Source organism: Crassostrea angulata, chromosome 6 (genome assembly GCF_025612915.1).
Source record: "Crassostrea angulata isolate pt1a10 chromosome 6, ASM2561291v2, whole genome shotgun sequence".
Classification (NCBI taxonomy): domain Eukaryota; kingdom Metazoa; phylum Mollusca; class Bivalvia; order Ostreida; family Ostreidae; genus Magallana; species Magallana angulata.
This window is the reverse complement of record NC_069116.1, coordinates 54,739,421-54,763,140: the sequence shown is the minus strand read 5'-3', so window position 1 is coordinate 54,763,140 and position 23,720 is coordinate 54,739,421. Positions and strand designations below refer to the sequence as shown.

General features: G+C 33.1%; 1 protein-coding gene across 2 annotated transcripts; it reads left to right on the top strand.

Moving 5' to 3' along the window:
* The first annotated feature begins 10,583 nt into the window (after nucleotides 1–10,583).
* LOC128190484 (uncharacterized) lies at nucleotides 10,584–15,666 on the top strand. Of its 2 annotated transcripts, none has more exons than XM_052862558.1 (7): nucleotides 10,584–10,682; nucleotides 11,220–11,391; nucleotides 11,509–11,616; nucleotides 11,825–11,864; nucleotides 11,953–12,083; nucleotides 13,376–13,423; nucleotides 13,725–15,666. In XM_052862558.1, the coding sequence occupies exons 2-7, from the start codon at nucleotides 11,223–11,225 to the stop codon at nucleotides 14,987–14,989; spliced, it is 1,761 nt and encodes a 586-aa protein (XP_052718518.1). In that variant the 5' UTR covers nucleotides 10,584–10,682; nucleotides 11,220–11,222; the 3' UTR covers nucleotides 14,990–15,666. The 2 variants fall into 2 exon arrangements, with proteins under 2 accessions (XP_052718518.1, XP_052718519.1); XM_052862559.1 differs by lacking the exon at nucleotides 10,584–10,682 and adding an exon at nucleotides 10,807–10,853.
* Nucleotides 15,667–23,720: the final 8,054 nt, after the last annotated feature.

The window sequence follows — 23,720 nt, the reverse complement described above, 5'->3', positions numbered from 1 at the left end:
ATATTGCGAATGTTTTAGAAATTAATTGATTTATTAGGCTTTTGAAGCGAGCTGGTAGTTTTTTATCTGGGTCAGAGTTCGACTCCTTTCTTTATTTATGGTTACATTGAAATTAATGTTAAAACGGGCTTGGTCCCTGTGGTCAAGTCTGTTACATTGAAATTAATGTTAAAACGGGCTTGGCCCCTGTGGTCAAGTCTTGAAATAATAAGGCTGGTGCGTCATTACTAGTGAAAGTAAATTCGCTAATGCGCAATAATGCGAAAAATGCCAAATGAAACCTGCTGAAAACATAACAGCTTCGTACAAGCTTGAACACACCGTAGGTAGTATAAAAACAATTTATTGAGACAAGATAGGGAAATTGGGGAACGTACATCCTTCGCTGGATTTAACCGGTGGAAACTTTCTAACATTTTTTTTAACCATGTAAGTTTTAGTGTTGTCAATTTGACCCTCTAATTGAAGCTTGTAACTAATACCGCTCAAATAACATCTCGTTGTTGAATAGGACCCTTTATTTGCAAATTTATTAGATCCGAAAATCAGTATTTCACATAACATACAAAAGTACAACTCAATTAACAAAGGTCAAAAATAGAAGAACACATAATTTTCACTCAAACACTTTTCATCTTTGACATGATGAAAATGATACGGAACTCTGTTCATAGAGATACGTTGCAGGAAAACGGGTTTGCTGTGTTAAAAATTGTTTTACCTGTGTTTTAGGTGTTAAATCAGTGTATGACAAACAATGGGGTTTTGTAGCCAGCAGCACGCTTATTTTGTTTTTAATGATGCATACAAAATTAGCCCAGATTTCCTCTGAAATGTTCTACTGCCTCAAAACAATGATCCATTTATAATAGATCGGACCGTCTAAACTGTCCGGAAAATTTTCACAAGATCAAATACGATGTAGTATTTATCGTCGTAAATAACAGAATTTTTAAGGGGTGTGAATTTCAAATAAAATCGGTTGTTTAGGCCCTTATGTTACAGTAAGAAATGCTCAATTTTTGTCCAAAATTGAGAAATATTGATACGAAAGCGGAAAACAGCTGAGATGTATCACTCATGTTAGTTAGATTTGAACCAAACCATGCTATTTTGGACAAAGGTTCTCACTATTTTCATAAATTGTATGAAATAATGACGTTTTCTATACCCAACCCCCCAGAGGCAGGGTCATCGAATTTTTTGCTGACATATAGTTTCTGGGGTCCACATGATATTAATTAATTTGCGTCATTTTATACATTTTCATACATCACTTGTCAATTTAAAACCAAAAAATCACTGAATATCAAAACACCGTGTTATATAACTTTGATCATATTTTCATATATCGGTTGCCACCGTGTACACCGTGGTGTTAAAAAATCGCTCATAACTTTTTGAAATGAGTAGATATCTTTATAAAAAATGTTTAGTCACACAACACAATGAATATTATTCAATTTATTAATGTTGATTTTGCGATAAGAAAAAAATGAGTTTTATTGCAGGTGTACATGCCACTACAGTATTTCACTGAAGGTTCACGTCAAAACAAGGCTGAAGCAAAATAATTCCCGAATTTTCCTTTGAATTTCGGGCGTTTCCGCTCGAGACAGGAGCTGATTTTTTTATGAGATGAAAAACAATGTGTAAGAGATCTAACCATCCCAGTTTTGTAATTATGCGAGGTCATTTGAATATTTGATGCGTGTTGTTTCCGGAGGGGGGTGAAAAGGCCCGGGCTTTATTTTCAAGCACACGTGTAACTTCGAGGTAAACAAAGTCTCACACCTTGCTGGATGCACGTGTGCATTTTGCTAGAAAATTGTACATGAAACGTTGTTTAAAAATATGTAAAGAGGATTTTTTTCCAGAAGTTCGTTTTGAATTTTTAGTTGTGCAATATTGGTAAGAACATATAGTAGAATTAAATACTGTAGTGCAACCTAGAATGGGGAATTCTGATAAACTACAGGGATGTGCAACCTGAAAATGCTCTATACGTTTTCTGGCACCCATTTATTTAAATTATCTGTTTCACAAAAACACTGAACTCTTCATAAAACATTGCCCTGTGAGGCCATTTTATATTTTGAAATCGCTGCAAATAACAGGTGTGTCACTATATTCTATGAAAAAATATGTCTATTGGTAAAAGGGTAAAAGAAAAGGAGTATGCGAAGTAGACTCTTAGAATCGGTATGAGCAAGGCTTAAATGACTGATCATCATGGATTTTAGTGGGGAAACATGCATATAAATCAATAGATTTGATAAATATTTGATTAGAAATAAACTACAACAACAATTTTGTTATTTCAAATGTTATTAAAGAAATAACACCAAAAGAAACTTCGTGAATATGAAAAAAGTAACGGTTTACATTGTCAGCTGTGAAACAAAGCAATTGTATAATCACAGTCTGAAGATACATTAAATCATTTTTAAAGCACTGAGCATAGCTCGGCGCTTTATTGTCGTTAGACTTCTATTTCCGGTGCATCGAATAACCGCACCCTATAAGCAAAAGTTTACATCATTTAAACTGGTTAGGGAACCAGTTTCAGGGGTTTATGCACATATTGTAAATCTAATGTACGGGCTATTGTGAATTTAATATGCGGGGCTTACATACATCATTGCATGGACTGCCATGCACTGATGAGGAAATGTAGTGCGTATACAGAAGCTCAAATGTTACATACATTTATCTGTTATAAGCATACAGAAGCCAGCTTGGCGCTTTCAGTACTATCAGTACTTTGATTTGAAATTTGTTGTATGTATACATGTATAGTATCTCAATATTCTTTTGCTGTTCAAATTGCTATATACAGAGACTATTTTCAATTGACCATTAACAATTTTCTGAACTTCTTTTATAAGACAAACAGGTTGATACGATATTCGAACAAGATGCCCATAGATCACATCGCCCACCCGAGGAACAATAGATAAAATCAGCTTAATGGAGTCGTTATACAAACTAACTGTACAATGTTCAATAATACATGTAGATCCTGTATAAACAAAATCCATTTCCCCCTGGGTATTGTTATGTTTATAATTATTTGTCCCTTTCCTAATAGGATGATTTGACATTCATATCACATGTTGAGTATTGCGATTCTCAAAAAGATCCTTTATAATTGTTTCTGTATGGGATATAAACCTACATCAAACTCTGAACCCCCTGTGAGGCCAAAGACTTGTCCAGGGACCAAAGTCTAAACAATTATAAAGAATCATGGGCTGATTTGTTTCTGAGAAGAATATTTTGAAAGATTTACTCTCTATATTTCTTTATAAAACTTCGACCTCCTCCATTGTGGCCCAACCCTCTCCCCGGGGGTGTCATGGTTTTCACAACTTTGAATCTACACTACCTGAGGATGCTTCCACAAAAGTTTAAGCTGTCCTGACCGATTAGTTTCTGAGAAGAAGAATTTTGAATATTTATATTATATTAATAGAGTAAATATAATATAGTCATGTAAACAAAGGTAAAAGTTCAAGTGGTAAACTGAAATATTGTTAATATATTTATGACAGTACCATGATAAGGTTTAATTTGTAAGTCAATATTATTTTGCATTGTTATGTTAGTTTTATCTCACATATTCATTATGATAATCGCATGGCACGCAATGCAAAAATATTGATAAATATTCAAAACCGATCAAAGACACAATACATTTATCTCAAAAGTCTGATCATTGACCTCATATAAATTTTATACAAGCAGAATAAGGTTAAAATAAGTACTTTAAAACCATAAATGTTTAAGTGTTATCATCATTCAGTTTTTTGTAAAATTTAAACAAAAATGGGAAGCGATTAGAAATATGATAGAGGATATTCGGACTAAAATATTGATTTTCAAATATGACTGAATACTTATTGATTTGTATATATTTAGTGCCAGTGCCATTCATACACTGCATTTCAATTTTTAGAGAGTTTGTAATATTTTCACTAATTTGAATCATTTTAATCATTGTGTAGATTTTTAAGGGATTTTTCTTAATTTCCTTTTAAAAACAGAATAGCCATTACCTTAAAAAGAAATGGTTGATGTAATTCTAGTACTGCAGTATTATGGTGGTCTTTCTGTTTTTCCCTCAAGAGTCATCTTGTGCTAATTTTGGATATTGTGGTGGACTTCTTGTACAGTAAAATGATCAGCACGTAGAAAAAAAACAGGCAAGAATATTTTGGCTCTTCTTTTCAGCTGATGCGGTGTTGCCATTCATCAACGTCGTTGTTGGTTTTCAAAGCGGTATTGATTGCATATGAGGATAACAAAAGATTGTCAATCTTGAAAACAGAATTGTTGCGTGATGATTTGTCTGAAGTTCTAACTCATATTTTGAGCAATTTTTTTTTCTCAGCTGCTCCAACGAATAATGTGTTTTCCAAATTTGGGTCAACAGCTTATTTATTATATCTTTCACTACAGAGCACGTATAATTTCAAGCAGCAGCGAATCATTAATGCTGCACAGCATCAGGCTATTTCCGTTCCGGTGAGTTTGGACGAATATTATTACCTGTGACAAGGCGGTCTAACAACTTTAATTTTGGACGACAAGCCGTACTGTTGGACTTTTCGATGGTATTGTAATAACTCTAAAAAAGAATTTTTATCGAGGTATTGCAATCTTCGATAATGTTATTCATATGTCTCAGCGGGTTGCATACTTTTTACTGCAATACTCGCCCTTCCTTCAGTGATTTTTTTTTGTTTTACACTGTACCGATCAACCTTTTTTTAAGGGAGAAGGGAAACAACTTAATGATGTTCAAAAAAATTAAAAGTATATATATCTCAAAAAGTCTTTTTTATTTGACTGTAAAACCTTAAGACGTAAGACGTTCTTTTTTTCAGAGATCGATTCTAATGTTGTGTTCCATATTCAACGCAGATAAGTTTGATATTATTTGTCTTATACGACGAATCAAATTCTAATTCAGAGTATCAGGAACGTCTTATGTCCTTAAATAATGTTGGATTTAAAAGATATTGTATAGAAAATTATTTTGTACTTTAAAATTTTATAATGCTGTTTTTTTTTAATTGTGACAGGTGTGATTTTTGTAATGTTTTCATGTTTAAATAAGCTTTTTCCACGTTGCTACGCAATTTACTTGGTTTGAACATATTTTATTGTATATATAATATACAAAGGGTTCGAACACAAGTTCTTGCAACTTACTAGGTTCTCACCCAATTACAAGTAATTTGCAATTGTCATAAAACATGGTACAGGTATATACACATATATTGAAAAAAAAATGGTAAAGAACAAAATAGTATACTTATGTAAATCTGCGAGAATTGATTATAAAGTTCTGCACAGCTGTGAAAATTCTAACATTAGTTTTATAATCTAGGTTGTCATTACCCCATAGTAAAGTATGCGAATCTATAATACCTAAATTTTGTATTTGGAATAGTTCATTAAATAAGGTATTCCTTGCATTAGAAAATAGTTTGCAAACAAATAAAAAATGATATACATCTTCTTTCTTTCCACATATGCAATTTGGAGAATCAACAATATTTCTTCTGTGTAAATCATAATTCAGTAAACAAATGTGTCTTAATTTTGTATGAATGATGTTAGCTACTCTTTTGCCATGAAGAAAATATTTTGGAACTTTTGAATCACTGCCATTATTAGAGATGCTTCTTTGAAACTGGCGGATGGATGTTGATTTTTTAATATCCGAATTTAGAGAGTTCCATTTGCCTATAGCATCTGGAATAAATGATTTTTTATATGTATCATACTTAACTCTAGGAGGTATATAATTGTCTTCATAACGAGTATTGTAGCGAGAATTATCTTTCCTAAAAATGTTAGCAATATCACTAAGATATTGAGGCACAAGATTGTAATGAATTTTGTACATAATCGTCATTTTAGCTATTTCTCTCCTTTTAGATAGAGAGTCCAAACCCGTTTCGAAATACAATGATTCCCTTGAGGCCAAAATTGGAAGTCCCTTGACAATTCTTGCAGCGTGTAGTTGTACTTTCTCTAACTTTTCAATTTCTGCGGAAGAACAACCATCCCATACAACAGAAGCATATTTTCTAATATTGGCCTTACAAAAGTTATATATAAGTTTGATAGTTTGTCTCTGGCTAAAGTAAATTTAAGTTTCTTAAGTAGTCCTAATTTTTTACAAGCGATGTTCACTATATCATTGATGTACACAGACCACTTCAAATCATCAGAGAGCGTTAGGCCTAGATGTTTATGACAAGAAACAATATCTAACTGACAATCTTGAAAAATCAGTTCTGGGGTTACATTACGTTTTGATTTGCTAAAAAATACAACTTTGGTTTTAATAGGATTAAATTTAAGTAACCAATCATTGGACCATTTTTCTAATATTCTAAGGTCATGATTTAACACATTTTCGACATTTCTTAAGTTTTTATCCGCATACTGAATTGAATTATCATCTGCGTATAATCTACAAAAGGACAACATATTTTGTGCAACATCATTGACATAAATTAAAAACAAAAGGGGCCCAAGTACGGATCCTTGTGGCACTCCAGCATTAATACTTAAGCTGGATGATAATAAATCTTTATACATCACTTTTTGAGATCTGTTACACAAATAGCTGCTAAATCATTGAAAAAGATTGCCACAAATACCGTAAGTTTGTAATTTAAAAAGAAGCCCTTCATGCCAAACTCTGTCAAAGGCTTTTGATAGATCACAAAAAACAATGCAACATGATTTACCCACATCAATATTCTTAACAATGCTATGATATGTCTCAATTAACTGGTACACTGTTGAATGACCGGGTAAAAAACCGGCTTGGTATTTATAAAATAAATTGTTACTATGGAAATAATTATAAACATGTTTGAAAACAATTCTCTCCATTATTTTACTTACACAGCTTAGTAAAGAAACAGGTCTATAATTACATGCGAGTGATGGGTCCTCTTTTTTAAAAAGAGGTAGAACATGGGCCATTTTCCAACTATTAGGAAATGATCGTTCTAAAAGAGACTTATTAAAAAGTAAACATAAACACTTGCATATTGTAAACATAGTTGATTTTAACATTTTGTGACTAATACTATCAGGTCCAATAGCTTTGTTGACTGGCAAAACAGATATAATGTCAGTCACTTCAAACTCTTCAATAAAAATGTTGTCTAAGGTTTCATCACATTGTAAGTACAATTCTGGTAAAACCTTACCGGTAGTCAGAATATTCGAAATAGATGAAAAATATTTGTTAAGCACTTCTGTCTTATCAACATCAGAAAACGCTGTTTTAACATTATTTTTATCATCTGTTTTTTGTAAAGGTGGAATTTCACTGGTTGTTTTTGTTTGGAAGTTTCCAGTATAATTTGTTATTGCTTTTACTAGAGTCATCAATAAAAGTTTCAATGTTGTCGTAGTAGTTAGAAAATGCTTGCTTTTTCATGTTGTTTACTTGATTTCGAACTTTTTTATACTTTGACCAATCACATATTTTGTTAGTTTTCATTGCAATGTTACGTAGACGATCTCTAATCCTAATTGTTTTACGTAGAGTAGAATCAAACCATGGCTTATCCTTAGGTCGAACAGTAATAGTTTTCTCTGGAATGCACTCACGTACGCATTTGAGGAAATGAATGGTAAAATTTTCAGCAGCGACAGAGACGTTACTGGCTTCAGATATAAGAGTTGACCAGTTACTATCCTTAATCAAAAGATTTAACATATCAAAGTCAGCACTTTTATAATCCCAAATTTTACGTTTGTACGCCCGCTTTAAATTATACTTCAGAACAAGCGAGATATGTGTAGCTTTATGGTCGCTAAGAGTAGAGTCAATTTCAATAGTCCCTGCTTCGCCTATTTGAGTATCTATTGTTGTGAGAATAGGGTCTATAAGTGTGCGTGTCGTGCTGGAAATTCGTGTAGGTTCGTGGATGTTGTTAATTAAACTATAGTTGGACATAACATCGACAATTGGATGTGGCTGTGGAATATTTAGAAAATCAACATTTAAATCTCCAACTATGACTATTTTGTCGGATATTTCCCCAACTTTATCTAAAGACCATAAAAAATTTGTCCAAAATCTATTGTCAGCGTGAGGAGGACGATATATGCAACAGAGGAAAAAGTTACAGGTATGGTTTACGATTTCTATACACAAACATTCTATCTTTACAGGTTCGTATTCTGAGCGTCTATGTACTTGAATGATGTTTGAAACATATATCATGACCCCATCTCCGTAACAGTTTCTGTCTTTTCTATAAATAGTATCAAAACCGTCAAGTGAAAGACTATCGTTCGACACAGTGTCGTCGAGATGAGTTTCGGTAAAGCATAAAATGTCGAAATCATGAACCAAAGTATTAAGATGAGCAATTTTGTGTCTGATACTTCTAATATTTAGGTGAATTATGTCAAGGACATTGTCAGTCATTGGTCCAGGGTTGACCTCAATATCGCCGGATATCATCAAAATAAATATGAAAAATTGTAGGTAAAAATTGATTAAAACTGCGTTATCCCTAATACGTATTGCAGTATTTGTGATGGTGATGACACATGATTTGAATATTGAATACATTTTCGAAAACTTAAAAAGAAAAGTGGCGGTCTTTGACAAACATCTGCATGAAAAATAGAAAGAGCCGATTGCAGCACGGTATTGCTCAATGGAGTTAGCCATTGTCAAAATGTTTGGATTTGAAAAATACCGGGTAACATAAGCGGCTGCAATCGGTAGAAAATAATAATGCCTTATAGAAAAATAGTGCCAAATAGAAAAATAGTGCCGGGTAGAAAAATTGCGCTAAGAAATTAAACATTGAAATTACAGAGCATGTACTATGACAATTGGTAACATATTGTTCAAGTAAAGTCTCAGAAAAAAATACAACAAAACAAAAATAAATAGTACACATGTGACGGTAAACATAGAATACAAAAAACAAGGAAGTGGAAACGAAACAACTACGTTGGGAACACTCTCCATTTGGAGAAGTAAAAAACCGTAATTGGTAAATGAAAAATAACAAAATATATGTACAGAATGTATGCAGACATAGAAGTTGCATGGAAAGAGTTAATTTGTGTGAGGATGAAGAGAGAAGTTATGATGGATAATAGTTAGATTTATATAAAATTGCTTATGTTTTATTTTACTGAATTATAGTGACATATATATTTTAACATCAATGGAATGGTACATTGTATGTTTAAACAGGTGTGGTATCTTTATTAAGACTATTTTATTAAGAGGTAGTTTTATAAGAAAATAACACCGAGTTTACTTTCACAAAAGGAGTGGAGAAGATAGTACGGGAAGTCACTGTAGTCCATCAGATATCGTCCCGAATGTCGTGGCCGAATTGAACCAGCTCTGATTCCTCGCGAATGTGATATACTTTGCCATTGATGTCTTTGACCGATATTTTACCGTTCGATGACCACACCTTACTTAGTCGACCGCGACGACACAGTTGTCTGCATAAATACACCAGTCTGTCTCAGAATTTGGTTAGGTCTTCGTTGATCCTGACGTTCTTCGTGTCGTTATGGGAACGCAGTTTTTTCAGATCCTTTAGGATTCCGAATTTCGTGTCAACAGATTTCAGTCTCGCAATAATCTGTCGGGGCCCGTTTCGCGGTTTTCCAACTCGGTGGGAATTTATAATGTCGTCCGGAGAGAGTTCGATCCCGGCCTTGGTTGTGACATCGATAATTTTGGCTTTCGTGTCTTCAGCTGAGGATTCAGGAATGCCCGAGATTCGGATCAGAGGTCTTCTCCCGTATTGTTCTAGTTCATCCAACTGCATTTTGAGTTGCTTGTTTTCATCACGTAGTTAATCAACCTGGATACACAATGGTTTGACCTTTTTAGCTATCATTTGCGACATTTCCTCTCGGAGAGACTCTCTTACGACCACTCTCACAGCCTCTGCTATTTTCTGAATATCCTCGGCTGATATAGTGACGGGGGAGCTGAACACATATTGATGATGGAAACCTGCTGATTGGGATCTGCAGTTGGTTGTGTGCCTTGCTCAGCAGTTGCATTAGGTGTAGACTGCATTATTGGTTCAGAGGGAGATTTGACAGATACTTCAATCTCTGTAGGTGTGCTGTCGTGTTCTCGTGATTTTTTGGGGGTGCGAGGATCCTCAATGAATGATATGGATAGGTCTCTCAATGCCCTTTTGTTGTTGGAATCACACATAATACAGAAAAGTACAAGCGATCACACATTAAAGTTTGCTACTAATATACAGGTGGAATAATTGTGATTTCGGACTTTATTGTCTATAAGTAGCATGGAAGTGTGAACTGTTCTCACCGAGTAAACAAGACACATAGAAAACACTGAAAATAAATTGGATTACCTCACATTTAGCTTAATCTTCAGCACACCGAATGTTTCTTTCATATATTCCTTGAAACTAGTTCATTCTCATCATCAATCACACACTTTTCGATAAAAAAAATTACATATTTTAAGCGGAGCTCTGCAAACACGACCACTTCCCAACAAGGGCCGCAACTCCTTTGCAATTTAAACCCAAGTTGGCCTCCGTAAATTATTCGATATCGATCTATGACGGCAAATCCATTCTGGATTTTCCATTCACTTTCATGAATCCTGACATCAGGTATGTTAGAGTTTTATCAAAATATTGTATGATTTACATAAATGCTAGAGTATTGTAAGTTAGTGTTATTGTCCACTTGCCACTGCGCAGTTTTATGACACCTTTGTTTTGTATAAATGGCGGTCCGATAAGACAAAAGCAATTGATGAGAATTTTTGATATTGATAAAAGGTTTGAATTAATGATGTTTAAAGATAGTGATGTGAATTTTTTAAAATTGAAGATTTCAAAAGTTTTTGCCAAAACTTAACATTATCATTTTAATTTACTTTCGGTTTCGATTAAAAATGGTATTTCATGGCAATTGCATGATAATGATGCAGTATGTTAGGCTAGATTGTTTTTGCACTATAAACATTGGGTAAAAAGAAAACCTTTTGATAAGCAAGATTTCATACATCTAAGATTAAAAATTTTAAAAACGCGTTTTAATTATATCAAATAATGAGAAACCACTATGTGTTATCAATATGATTGATAACAACAATGGCAAAACATAATATTATTTGACAATGTGATATATATATCAAATCACAGATAATGTCACAGAAAGGAAACGTCGATTTTTGCCCCGTTTCCAGAGAGACGTGGGAGGAACGGGCGAAGGCAAAAAGTGGAGACTGTGGAGGACAGAGTGTGTACCATTGTCTGGCTGATAACGAGGGCTGGAAGTGGGAGAGATGTGTGGAGAAATCTCGGATCAAAGAAGGTATCTCATTACAGAGCTAGAATTAAATGATATCATGTTTGTAATGATTAACATGTAGTTCATTTGTCATCATTTATTACGAGTACTCACTATACAAGCCCCATGGTTCATTTACAGGTTATTGTCCTATCTTTACAAATAAAGGATTCATAGACTGGAAGTTATGTAACACATCTATACCCACTTGTCCAAACGTTTCTTATGTGTCTAATGAAGTTTACAAATGTAAGTGATGTTTATTTATTATCTGTCAGTGGTAATATTTGAAGTAATATGAGTTGTAATATTTAAACCTACATGTAATCCAGTTCTTGAAGAGAGATATTTAACTAATGAATATTGAATACGGATTTATGACTTTAAGGACCAAATGATTATATGTTAAACATTATAACGTAAATATGCACAACTCTAGATCTTTTTCCATTCCCAGATTCACACTGTTTTGGTAACAACAGTTTCCATAAACAAACGTATGTATTTTATCGTTGTTTTTGTTTTTATGTAAATGATATATTTTTAACAATATCTTAAAAGTAATAATAACATTAAATTTTACAGAGGCTTTGGTCACAATGAAAATGAAAATGAAATCAATGTTGCCACGGTCATTGGTATTGTCTGTGGCCTGTTAGCACTTGCAGGAGTTGTCATGGCTTTTGGGTTTTTACGTATGCGGAGAAGATGTAAAAGTAAGTTTTCATTTCCAGATCACTGGATTTTCTGTTGTTGCGCGACGTAACCAATTTTACATTTAAACTTTTTACTAGAATAAAACTCAATGCATACATGTAGTTGTGGTGGCCTTGAAGCCCTCTACCAAAATTGTGAAATTCTAGGTCAGCGGTCCAGGCCTTAGAGAGGGTCAATATGGTCGCCTGGTGAAAACGTGTCAACGCTTTTAAATATTTTCATCTGTACTTTCACAGTCGTGGAAGATAATTTTAATGAATTGTAATTATGTACTTTTGTTAGATTGAAATTTGGCAATTTATTGTACACAGTAACTCATAGTCATTTCATTAGTTGTATTGCCTTCACAATATTTTGATGGCTAAAGGAAATTATAAAGTGCCACTTTAAACACAAAAGTGCCCCAAATCTATTAAATTTCACAACATTCCCGAGTACTATCTTTCAATTACTACTTATTGAAAAAAGGCCATCAAAGGCCTGTACCTCTCTTTTTACCATTTTTGTCCCCATAGAGCTAGGGTATAATAATTTTTGTGACTCTTGCAAATCCCCCCTTTATGAATTTATAATTGATGTTTGCAAAGATGAAATAATAAAAGCGAGTCAAATGATTTTCGAATTAGGGTTAATATTCTAAAAAGAAGCTTAAAATGCAAACAATTAACTCCCTGAAAAGTTCATTTACAGGTTTGGTACTCAGGCGACCGTCAATGCCATTATTTTCTACAAACCAAAGAGAAAACGAAAACATTTCACTTTACATTTATCATTGAGATACTATTTTGTGCTTTGAAAATAAATGAGATACAGATTTAGATTGATGTGTTATACAGATTGATGTTCTATATTTTGATTTACATTAATTTAGTATTTTCTTCTATTTCTTACCATAATCACTTTGTAATTTTAATGTTGACCTTCGCATGGATTATTTCTTATTCGATCAAAACTAAGTGTATACTGAGAGTACAAACTCCACGGACTTGCACGGACTGACCTCATACTTTAAAATGGCTGTTGTTACTATGGTAACTTTCAAATGTTCGGAAATTTTGTAAATCAAAAATGATAATACATTGTAATTTACGTATGAATTATGACTTAATAATTGAAAGGTGAATGTAAATATATAAGTGTAAATAGTGGCTTTGTGTGGAATGCTTTCTAAGTAAGGGAGGTTTGTAAAAAAAAATTCTGTAATGCTGGCTTCATAGACAAAGAAAGCATTTTATCGTTTAATAAAGTGTACATTCTATTTAATTGCATGCATACATTTCTATTTATCTAGAATCATATTCAGGAGAAGATAACATGGACATACAAACGCTACTATCAGGTAACACACTTTATAGAAATGTCTTGACAAAATCAAATTTTTGAACCAATAAAATTTATTTATTAACTATATTTCAGCACGTTTGATAGAAAATTAACTATTTAAAAATTATTAACAAAATCCTACAATTGAGATTTATTCAAAGAGTTATAAGCAAAACATTTTACAATCTAATTACATTCATTTGACACAATAAAACGTAAAGGATATCTTGAAAAAAAAAAGTTTATCTTATTTTTTTTATAGAGAAGGACGTATGACACAAACATCATGTTTTAAATATTTTTTACATCTTCTTTAGTTCGAAAATCCAATGAAATTGTGAAAGAACAAAATGTCCACCACGGAATTGCTCTGCTATCGAGACAAAAAGTAAGATCGATAGTTGTTGTGGGAAAATTTGGTAATTCCGTTGCGAGCACATCCAGGGGTATCTTAAAGAAATTCCAAAAGAAGAGAAACAACTGGAACTCCCATGAATGTCGGTACACAGATATTCCAAACAATGTTAAAGAAAACACAATTATGTTTGTGTACGGGTGGTTTGGGATGTGGAACGATGACCTCTGTTCAGTAGACAGAGTTAGAGTGGCTTGTCAGTCATTGATACGAATATTGAATGAAACAAACAATGTGAAATTGATAATTGGAATGCGGTCAGATCTTAATAAAAAGTACCACGAAGAACTGAGCGAAGTTGACAACCAGAATAGGAGTTTATTTCATTACGAAATTAACCTAGACAGCGGCGGGGATGTTGGAAAAGATAAGGAATATTCAAGATACTTTAAAAAAAAGATTAAGAAACCATGTAAACAAAGAGACTGTGCCTGCAAAAGTTTGAATTACGAAATGATTCGAGATGGAGAGGATACAGTTGTTGGTATGCCTCTTAAGATCAATGTCATTAAAGAATACCATGAACTAATACCTCAGTATTTAGACAACTGGGATATTTTGAGGGTGATGAGAGACCATTTTACTGCTTTAGAAAATGACAGAGAAAAAAAGTACGCTTACGAATGGATCGTGTACATCTGTTTGAAAGGAAAATTTCTGCGATCTGATGAATTTGATACTAAACTAGTAAGAGAAATGGGTTTTGAAATTGAACAGTCATCCTTTAATGAGGAAGATAAGGAACTATGTAGATACATACGAATGAGGAATTCTGATAAACTAAGAAATGTGCCACCTGAAAATGCGCAATTCGTTTTCTGGCATCCATTTATTTATATTTGTGCCTTTCATTTCTTGTTTCATAAGAATCCCGCACTCGTCATGAAACAATGCAATGTAGACGCCATTTTACAACTAGTTCGACCAAAAGAGGTTACAACTTCATATTTTGAAGTCGCTGCAGATGACGAGTGTGTCATGTTGTTTATTGAAAGAATGCGCTCTTTGGGTATCAAACAAGAATATGCAAATCATCCATTGTTTCAAAAAATGTTTACGGAAATGGTAGCTGGAGCTATTAGAATGGAAATGTTTGGCATGTTGAATGTAATTGAAAAGGCTTTTCGTGAAGACATAGGTCCAACGATGATAGAACTGAATGAGTAAACGTTCAACACTGTCAGATGAAAAACAAAATCATCCGTTCAAATGATGACCTGTATTATCCTCGAGTATTTATTTCAAAGGTATCTCTATTCTTTACCTGCTCTAATAAGTTTGTGCAAATACAATTACGTTTTTTTTTAAATCATTTTGCAATTTATACTTGTTCTAGGCTCTTTGGTCATTGGAAAGTTAAAGCATCAATAACAGTATCATAACTTCAGTATAGTACGTCTTTAAATAACATTAAATTTTACATATTTTCTTATATTTGACTCTCTTTTTTTTTATTTGAAAGGATTTCTCTTGCTCGTAATAAAAAAATCCATTTATAATAGTCTAAAATTATTTTATGTATAGCTATATATTCTACAATTATGTGAGATATATCTTGTTGTATATGTTGTACATGTGTTGTATGCCGTTAACAGCTGTTTAAATTTAGTGTTGCAATGTGCGATTTATACCCATTCTAAATATGTAGAGTCTATAAGGGTCCAATCACCTCTGAATTAATATTTTATGCTAGTTTGCCATAACATGATTTAAATGTACATGGATATGTTGTTTGTGTGTTTGTCAAACTTAGTAGCTCTGGTATAATTGTGTCAGTGTACTATCTCTCATTCTGATTACTACACATTAGTTTACATCAACTACAATAAATGCTTGAAAATCATGTCATGTATGTTATAAAATCATTACAAGAAAAAAACAAAAATGAAGTGATTGGTATTTTTGTCACACATTCAGGATCCAACTCCATCGTTTTCAGCGTAAACCGTTTCGATGAGAACAGATATTTTTCATCAATATATAAATTAGCTATTTCACTGAAAGGTATGTATGATCCACACATGCTTATGAACGTTTATAAGCTGCTAGATTGACAAAATACTGTTTATACAATGTTAACAGAATTTGATAAATAAATATCTTAGATGGATGGCGGAAAAACTCATGAATATTAAAAATGAGTACATGTACACTGTACCGTTGTAAAGAAGAATATATAATGACCCCCTTAGAATAATGATCGGGGTCATTTTTTGAGGTAGAATCGTGACCCCCGGTCAATATTCTTTTCATAAAAATATTTCATAAAAAATCTCATAAAATAAGCACGCCATACGTGAAGAAAAGTGATCCCTGTAAATAATGCCCCCCCCCCCTTATAAATTTGAAGTTTTACGTATTATAGATTCTTAAATTTTTGAAATAATCTCTAAAATATTGTCCTTTTTATTACAGTGAACAGAAAGTAACAAATATTATAATGATAATGAAATAAAATTAAGTGAAAGAAGGGGTATATTTTAAAAACATAATAATCCTTCCGTTATAACAAGATACTTACATATTGTATCGAAGTAGAGTTCTCTTTTTAACGAGTTTCATCTTATCATTACAAGTGAAAACACATTAAAACCATTTCGAGATATAAGTCGCTTTATAACGAAATTCTGTTTATTGGCGATGAAAAAGTAGACTCTATATTGTTCAGTAATATACTTGTATTGACCGTTTATGTTTTCCTACTTCTACTAAATTACTCGGTATGCAAATGCAGCACCCAGAATTATGATTAAACAAAAATTATGAAAAGTTTTCACCATTGTTAGGAATTATTACTCGAATGATAATTCTATCAAATCTTAAGGACGTTATTTACTCAGGGTTTGAGTTCTCAAATCCGGATGGTTAAAAAGTTCAAATTCATGAGTAAAATTTGTTTTAAATACCAAAAGTATTTATGAAATGAATTATTATTAATATAACAATCGATATTTTTGCTAAATTATGGAATTAGGCTCTAACAAAGTTTGACTTTTAGCAAAACAGAGGAAATTCGGGCTAAATTTTTCAGATTTTGTTTTCCACTGAAATATTTTTGGTAGTACTATAATATTTAAAGTTAATATTTTATTTGTTAGTCAACATAATTTTGCACATTTTCTGTTGGTTTTATCTTGCTTTTTCGTTTAGATAATCGTATGGCACACACTACAAAAATATTGAAAAATGCTTAAAAATGATAAAAAGACACCATATCTCAAAATTTTGATCATTGACCTCATATAAATTTTATACCAGCAGAGAAAGGACAATATACTTAGTTTAATACTATAAATGTTTTAGCATTATCATCATTCAGTTTTTTGTTATATTGAATCAAAAATGGGTAGTAATTTGAAAACTGATAGAGGAAATTTGGACTAGAATATCTATAAAAATTGTGAATGAAAACTTAATGCTTTGTATTTATTTAATGTCACTACCATTCATAAACTGTGTTTCATTTGTTAAAGAGTTTAGCAATTTGTATTATTTTCACAATTAAAAAAATCTGAATCATAGTGTAAAATTTTTATGGATTTTTCTTGAATTTCCAAAAAATATTCAATGGTCATTAACTCAAAAAGTAGGTCATTGACCTACTTTTTTGAAAGTGAAGAATAACACTACCATGTAAGTTCTATAACAAACAATAGTTGGTTTTTCATAATCATCAGTGGAATTTTTTTTCATTCTGAGTAAACGTCATCCTTAAGCTCTGGAATACCTTGTTCGCACGGTGAAATAAAATTTAAAGAAAGATTCTTCACTGTTCACCAACTAAAACTATGGTGTGTCGAGGAATTTTGAATTGAAATATCAAAAGGGCTCGATTTTCTTGGTCATTTTTAGACTATTTTTAAATCCCGTAAGAAGAAGAGCTCTATAAAGATAAAGGAAACTGAGAAATTTAAAAGCTAAAACCTATGTTTGAGGCAGGTATGATATTAATTAATTTGTTGACCACTTAGCCACATGTAACTCCTAAGCCCCTTTCACAATTGGCGCACGAGCAGAAGCAACAAAATAATCGTGCGACCAAAAAAAATAAAACCCCTTTCACAATTGGTGCACGAGCAGAAGCGAAAAAATATTCGTGCGACAGAAAAAATTAGATGTGGTTCGTAAACTATTGCCAAAATCATCGCATTTGAAAAGGGACTCAAACGAAGCTCGCACGATTCCGAGCGACCGTTGTGTGATGTAAACGCATTGAATCTTGCGATTTATCTTGCGTCTATATACGACTGCTGTACAATGAAAGCGATCGAGTATTGTAAGATTATGCGATAGTCAACTGTTGCCAAAATATTCGCATATGAAATAGTAGTTGCACGATTCAGAGCGACCGTTGTGATATATAAAACGCATTGAATCTTGCTATGTATCCTGCGTCTATATATATATATATATATATATATATATATATATATATATATATATATATATATATATATATATATAAACTAAAAATAACCAACGACACGAACAATAAAGTAAAATATTGTCAAATTTTCGGGACAACCCGTCCCTTCTTCAGGACAACAAAATAACAACTACATAAGAAAGAAGAAGAACATCTACAAAACTAGCACTAAACTACAAACTAAATAATATATAAAAACTAGATAATGTATAAACACCAGATCAAAACGTGGCAGCTACATCTTTGTATTTAAGATTTCGAGCCCGAGAAAGAAAAACCCCGTCCGACGCAGCGGACGGTCTGTAAAGAAGTGCTGAAAGATAACGCGAACGAATTAACTTGCTAATTTGCAAGTAATTCGTATATATTCCGACGTAGTTGATTGCAAGAGAAGATACCGACCAAGATGCAAAACAAACAGCCAAAATTAAAGTCAATTGTGGCCTGAACAGATATGCCTATACAGTGTTTACTGTAAAATGAAACTATTCGCCCTCGTTTTATTTTCGCTCATTTCTCTCTTTTTTGTCAGTAAGCGGTTAAGACTTTCCAACATCGTTGGGGCGAATTCAAGATTAGGCAAAACCGTATAAGTAGTAGGGAAAATACCACGGGGCAAAAACAACCGTGTGTATACTTTCGCAAAGCTTTAATACTGAAACCGATAAATCTTGCTATGATAGTAAAACGTTGCAAGAATACGTGATACACGTTGAGCAACAGTCTCATGGTCGCACAAAACACGAATAAACAGCTGCAAATTATCTTAGAATCTTTAAAAATCATGCATCGCTCATGCGAGTACACAAAACGGTGTAAAACGTTCGTACTAATGTTCGTGCGTTGCATTTCATTAATTTGGATCGCATTCAGTCGCGTCTGAATAGTGTGCGTGTCTACTATTTTGAGAAGACTAGATGCGACCACAAAAACGCAAGCAACAAATGCGAGAGCTCGTGCAACGTATGCGATAGCTCGTGCGAAGTTAAAAAATTCCGATTGTAAAAAGTGTTATAATGTGCTCTTGTACGAAATCCCATTGAGCTCATTTTTGTAGGTAAAAAAAAAAATATTTTTTTCGCGAATAAACGCGTAACTTTCGCAAATAAGCGCGTTTGTTTCGTGAAAAAACACGTTAGTTTCGCGAATAAACGCGTTCGTTTCGCGATATAACGCGTAACGTTCGGGTATAAACGCATAACTTCTATATGAATAGTATCAATTCATACCAGAACTCTAATTAAGAACAATGATTAAAAACAAATACAGTTTATTTTTAAATAAGTTCTTATTTTTTCATTATTATTATATCATCCGTATTACGTTCATTTATGATAACAAAATTATCTGTTTTTATTTATAGATATAAATAAATCTAATAAAACTTCATTTAACTATCAAATGTTAGATGGTTCAAGAAGATATGGAGGTAAAAAATCATTTTTCAATTGTTTGCCGACCCTGTATTCTAACAGGCATTGTATAATTATCTTTTTTTGTAAAATTACTATAAATTCAAACGTGAAAATCTTTAAAATCTTAGTACTGATTGTCAAACGCCATGTGTGATAAATGTAGAAGACGAATTTATGTTATCTAAATTTGAACAATGGCTTAAAAAGTGCATAGATTAAACTTATTTGAATTCACAACTTGACTTATTTTTATGATTTAAAGCCGCCAAACTAGAAGTTAACTTATGTCACGGCGATATAACATATATAACGTTTAGAGCAATGATATCCTTTCAATTTGACAGTAATATTTAATGAAACTTTTAATTCAAATTAAAATTGTCATTATGCAAATGTTAATAATATATAACACTACATCACTGATGAGAATATGAAAAGTGTGATGCATTATGTCGTTTGAAAATTAGCAGTAAGATTTTAAAGATTTCCCAAGTTTGAATTTATATTAACTTGTATGAAGTTTATCATATTTATTCGTATCTAAATGTATTAAAGATTTTGTTTCATTTTAAACTAAAATGTGTTTGTTTTCAATCATTGTTCTTCATTAAGGTCATTGTAAAAACTTTTAATATTTATATTAAAGTTTCGTGTTTTATCACGAAAGTTACGCGTTTTATCGCGAAAGTAACGCGTTTTATCGCGAAAGTTTCGCGTTAATTCGCTATATGTAAATGCTATTTTTAAATTTTTTTTAATACAGTCATGTATTACTTACTTATGGAACATAGGGCTACTACGGTAGCTCTCAATCTCACTCTGTTTAGGGCTGTTCTTTTTGCCTCCTTCCAGGTCTTCCCAATATTTTAAGTTCTTTCAGCCTTGTTCTTTTTCAACTGTGTAGTGTTCTCCCTTGTTCCCTCTGGTCTTGTTGAGTCCAGTATAGTCAAGTGCCTCTCTGGTGATGTTGTTTTGGGTCTTTCTCCCACAGGTGCTTGAGGACAGGATCGACCCCTACCCCCCCTCCCCCCCGCCCAAATATCTAGACCCCTGGGACTTTGATTTTCTTTTATATTAAATTATCCTTTTTTGACATATTTCTACTCAATTTATTCATCCATTGGCCAAAATTACACAAAACAAACATTTTTTAAAAAATCATACCCTCTGTACATATAATACAAGAAGGTTGCTAAATTACACAAAACAAACATTTTTAAAAAAATCATACCCTCTGTACATATAATACAAGAAGGTTGCTAACTTCGTCCTTCTTGAATCAACGGAAGTAAGGGTTTATCGCAAGGAAGATAACTCGTAACATTAACTTTTTTTATTTTCTCTTTTATGTCTTCCATTGTAATACACTCAGTATGAGTGCCTTCTTTTAGCTGTTAGATTTTCCAGTACCCAAGACGATAAAAAAGTTTTCGCGGCTTGATTAGAATTCATACTTCTTATGAAATGTACTTTTTTCGAGTTTTCCATGCAATTTCGTAAATCTCTCGGAGTTATCTTCCTTGCGATAAACCCTCACTTCCGTTGGTTCTAGATGGATCGGTTCGAAACTTGCAAATTGTCGGTGAAAATTGTCCTACGTACCTAATAAATGTACTTACACGGGCATTGCATGCAGATATTCAGTGAAGGGAATTATCGGGCTACGACATGAGGTCACCGTTTTTACAGATAGATGTAGTTTGATAGTACATTTCAACACATATTCATCGGCAGTGCCTCTCGGCTGGCAGACGAAGTTAGCAACCTTCTTGTATTATATGTGTAGAGGGTCTGATTTAAAAAAAAATATTTGTTTTAGGTAATTTTGGGCAATGAATGTATAAATTAGATTAGAAATATGTCATAAAAGGATAATTTGATAAGAAAATAATAATAAAGTCCTGGGGGTCTATAATCGGGGGGGGGGGGGGGGGGTCGATCCTGTCCTCAAGCACCTGTGCTTTCTCCATGTGTGGCCAATCCATTGCCATGCTCTTTTTGGTTCCTGGCTGGTACGCTCCAATAGTTGTTAATTAGATATGTTTCTGGTCATGTCACTTCACTGCATAAGTGTGGTAGGCATTTGTTGGTAAAAACCTGAATTTTTGTTGTTAGTCTCCAGGCTTGTCGGGCTTTGCTTATTCTATCTTTAATATCTTCATCGGAGCCACCTATCAGAATGTACCGTCCTTTTTCGTATGTAATTTTTATGTGTTGATAAAATGACGTCACAATGTACTGGCGAGAAATGGTACTCGGCGAGAACTGGTCGCACGTCAGTAGAATTATATAGTTTGTAAATAGAACCATTTTAACAAGACCTTGGACTTTTTGTAGGGCGTGGCTATCTATTCTCTTCGTCAAAACAAATTAAAAGTGACGCGGTTTCAAGCGAAATATGCACCGATTGCATAGTCTTAGCTTAAAAGCCAGACAAATCTTGTTGATTTCAAAGAGCCATGGCTCTGTGGCTTGCAATGAAATAGACAGGCCTACGTCATATTGCTGTTTGACACAACTACCCAAAGTCCAAGCTTTTGTTAAAATGGTTCTATGTTCTTTTCTTTAAAACTGGTGTTAGATAAGTACTTTGTAGCAAGTCGCATGACATTCTTGTGAGAAATGAAATAAAAGTTATAAAACGTGTTATGTTCCAAGCTGAGACACAAAACTGTTATGATGTTATACAATCAATTTTTGGTTATTGTCTCAATTAAAAGAATTGTCGAGTTGGAGGATCCTGTGATCAGGGGCTCGTAACATAAAGGGTACTTAAGTCTAAGACAGTGCTTAACAGGCACGTAGCATCGTTTTTGAAAGTGGGGGGCCAGACCCATCCAAAAAATCTTGACAAGCAAAAAAAAAAAAATAAGGGAAATTTCAAGTTTCCAAAAATCTTCAAAATCCTAATCCGTGGGGGGGGGGGGGGGGGGGGGGGGGGGGGGGCGGTAACTTCAATTTCACTACTCATTTCCTTACTTTCATTTCAATTTTTTACTAACTTCCAAAAAAGTGGGGGGGCCAACTCCATTATAATCCATTTTTCTACATGTTAATTTTAAAAAATTTGTTGCTGCGAGAAAAAGTGGGGGGGGCCAGGCCCCCCCTGGCCCCCCCTGATGCTACGTTCCTGCTTAAGAAGGACTTATGTACATTCTAAGACTTAAGTCCGTAACTAGAAGAGTGCTTAGCTAAGACAAATTACCCAAAACTTAGGCGGCCGGTAGAGGTGACTTAAGTATGTCTTAAGTATTGTTTTCACAGAAGTTTTAGATGTTTTATTGTTAAATATTTCAATTCAGGATATGATTACAGAGTAATAATCACATTATGATATTTACACAAGGAATATTTTGATATTCACCGATATAAAATTTTTGATTTGATTGATATAAATATCAATAGTGGTCGCAATGATGTGTAACATTTTCCATAAACCGGTAATATGCAAGTGGACTGCTAAATAGGTTGTAAACACGTAATGGTCGGTTTACAAGAAGTAACTGCATATATAAACTCGCGAAACTTGAAACTAAAAAAACGACGTTCGAAGACAGAAAAATCTTAAACGATTTTAAAGACGACGATAACCTCATTTCAATATATCGACTTAATGAAGAAATTATACCCAGAATATGTGAATTGCCTTATTGGCAGTCTTCGAGAACGACTAAAATAGTGAATATTCGTCAAAGCAAACAAGCAACAACAATAGACTGAATATATTGTCCGAGATCCATCGCTTTGAGCTTTTTTAAAATTTTAGGCACATATGTATATATACTCATGCCACCTTGAATATTGTGTCTGTACATTTACATCTACCCCATCAAATATCAAAGATGTCATGCACGTGTATCTATAAAAACCAATACATTCAAATTCGACAAAAAAAATGAAAAATACGTTTTTACTTTTTAACATAAACATGCATGACTTAGCTAAGACATTGCTAAGTTTGCTTTATGTTACGGTATAAGACATACTTAAGCAGGACTTATGTAGGTCCTAAGATTCCGCCTAAGTCCTACTTATGACCCTACTTAAGTCAAAATCT

Excerpts from the sequence above, each read along its gene's own strand:
- LOC128190484 (XM_052862558.1), top strand. The coding sequence starts at position 11,223 with ATGTCACAGAAAGGAAACGTCGATTTTTGCCCCGTTTCCAGAGAGACG. Across the intron at positions 11,865-11,952 it reads AACAGTTTCCATAAACAAAC|AGGCTTTGGTCACAATGAAA; the intron begins GTATGTATTTTA and ends TAAATTTTACAG. Across the intron at positions 12,084-13,375 it reads TATGCGGAGAAGATGTAAAA|AATCATATTCAGGAGAAGAT; the intron begins GTAAGTTTTCAT and ends CTATTTATCTAG.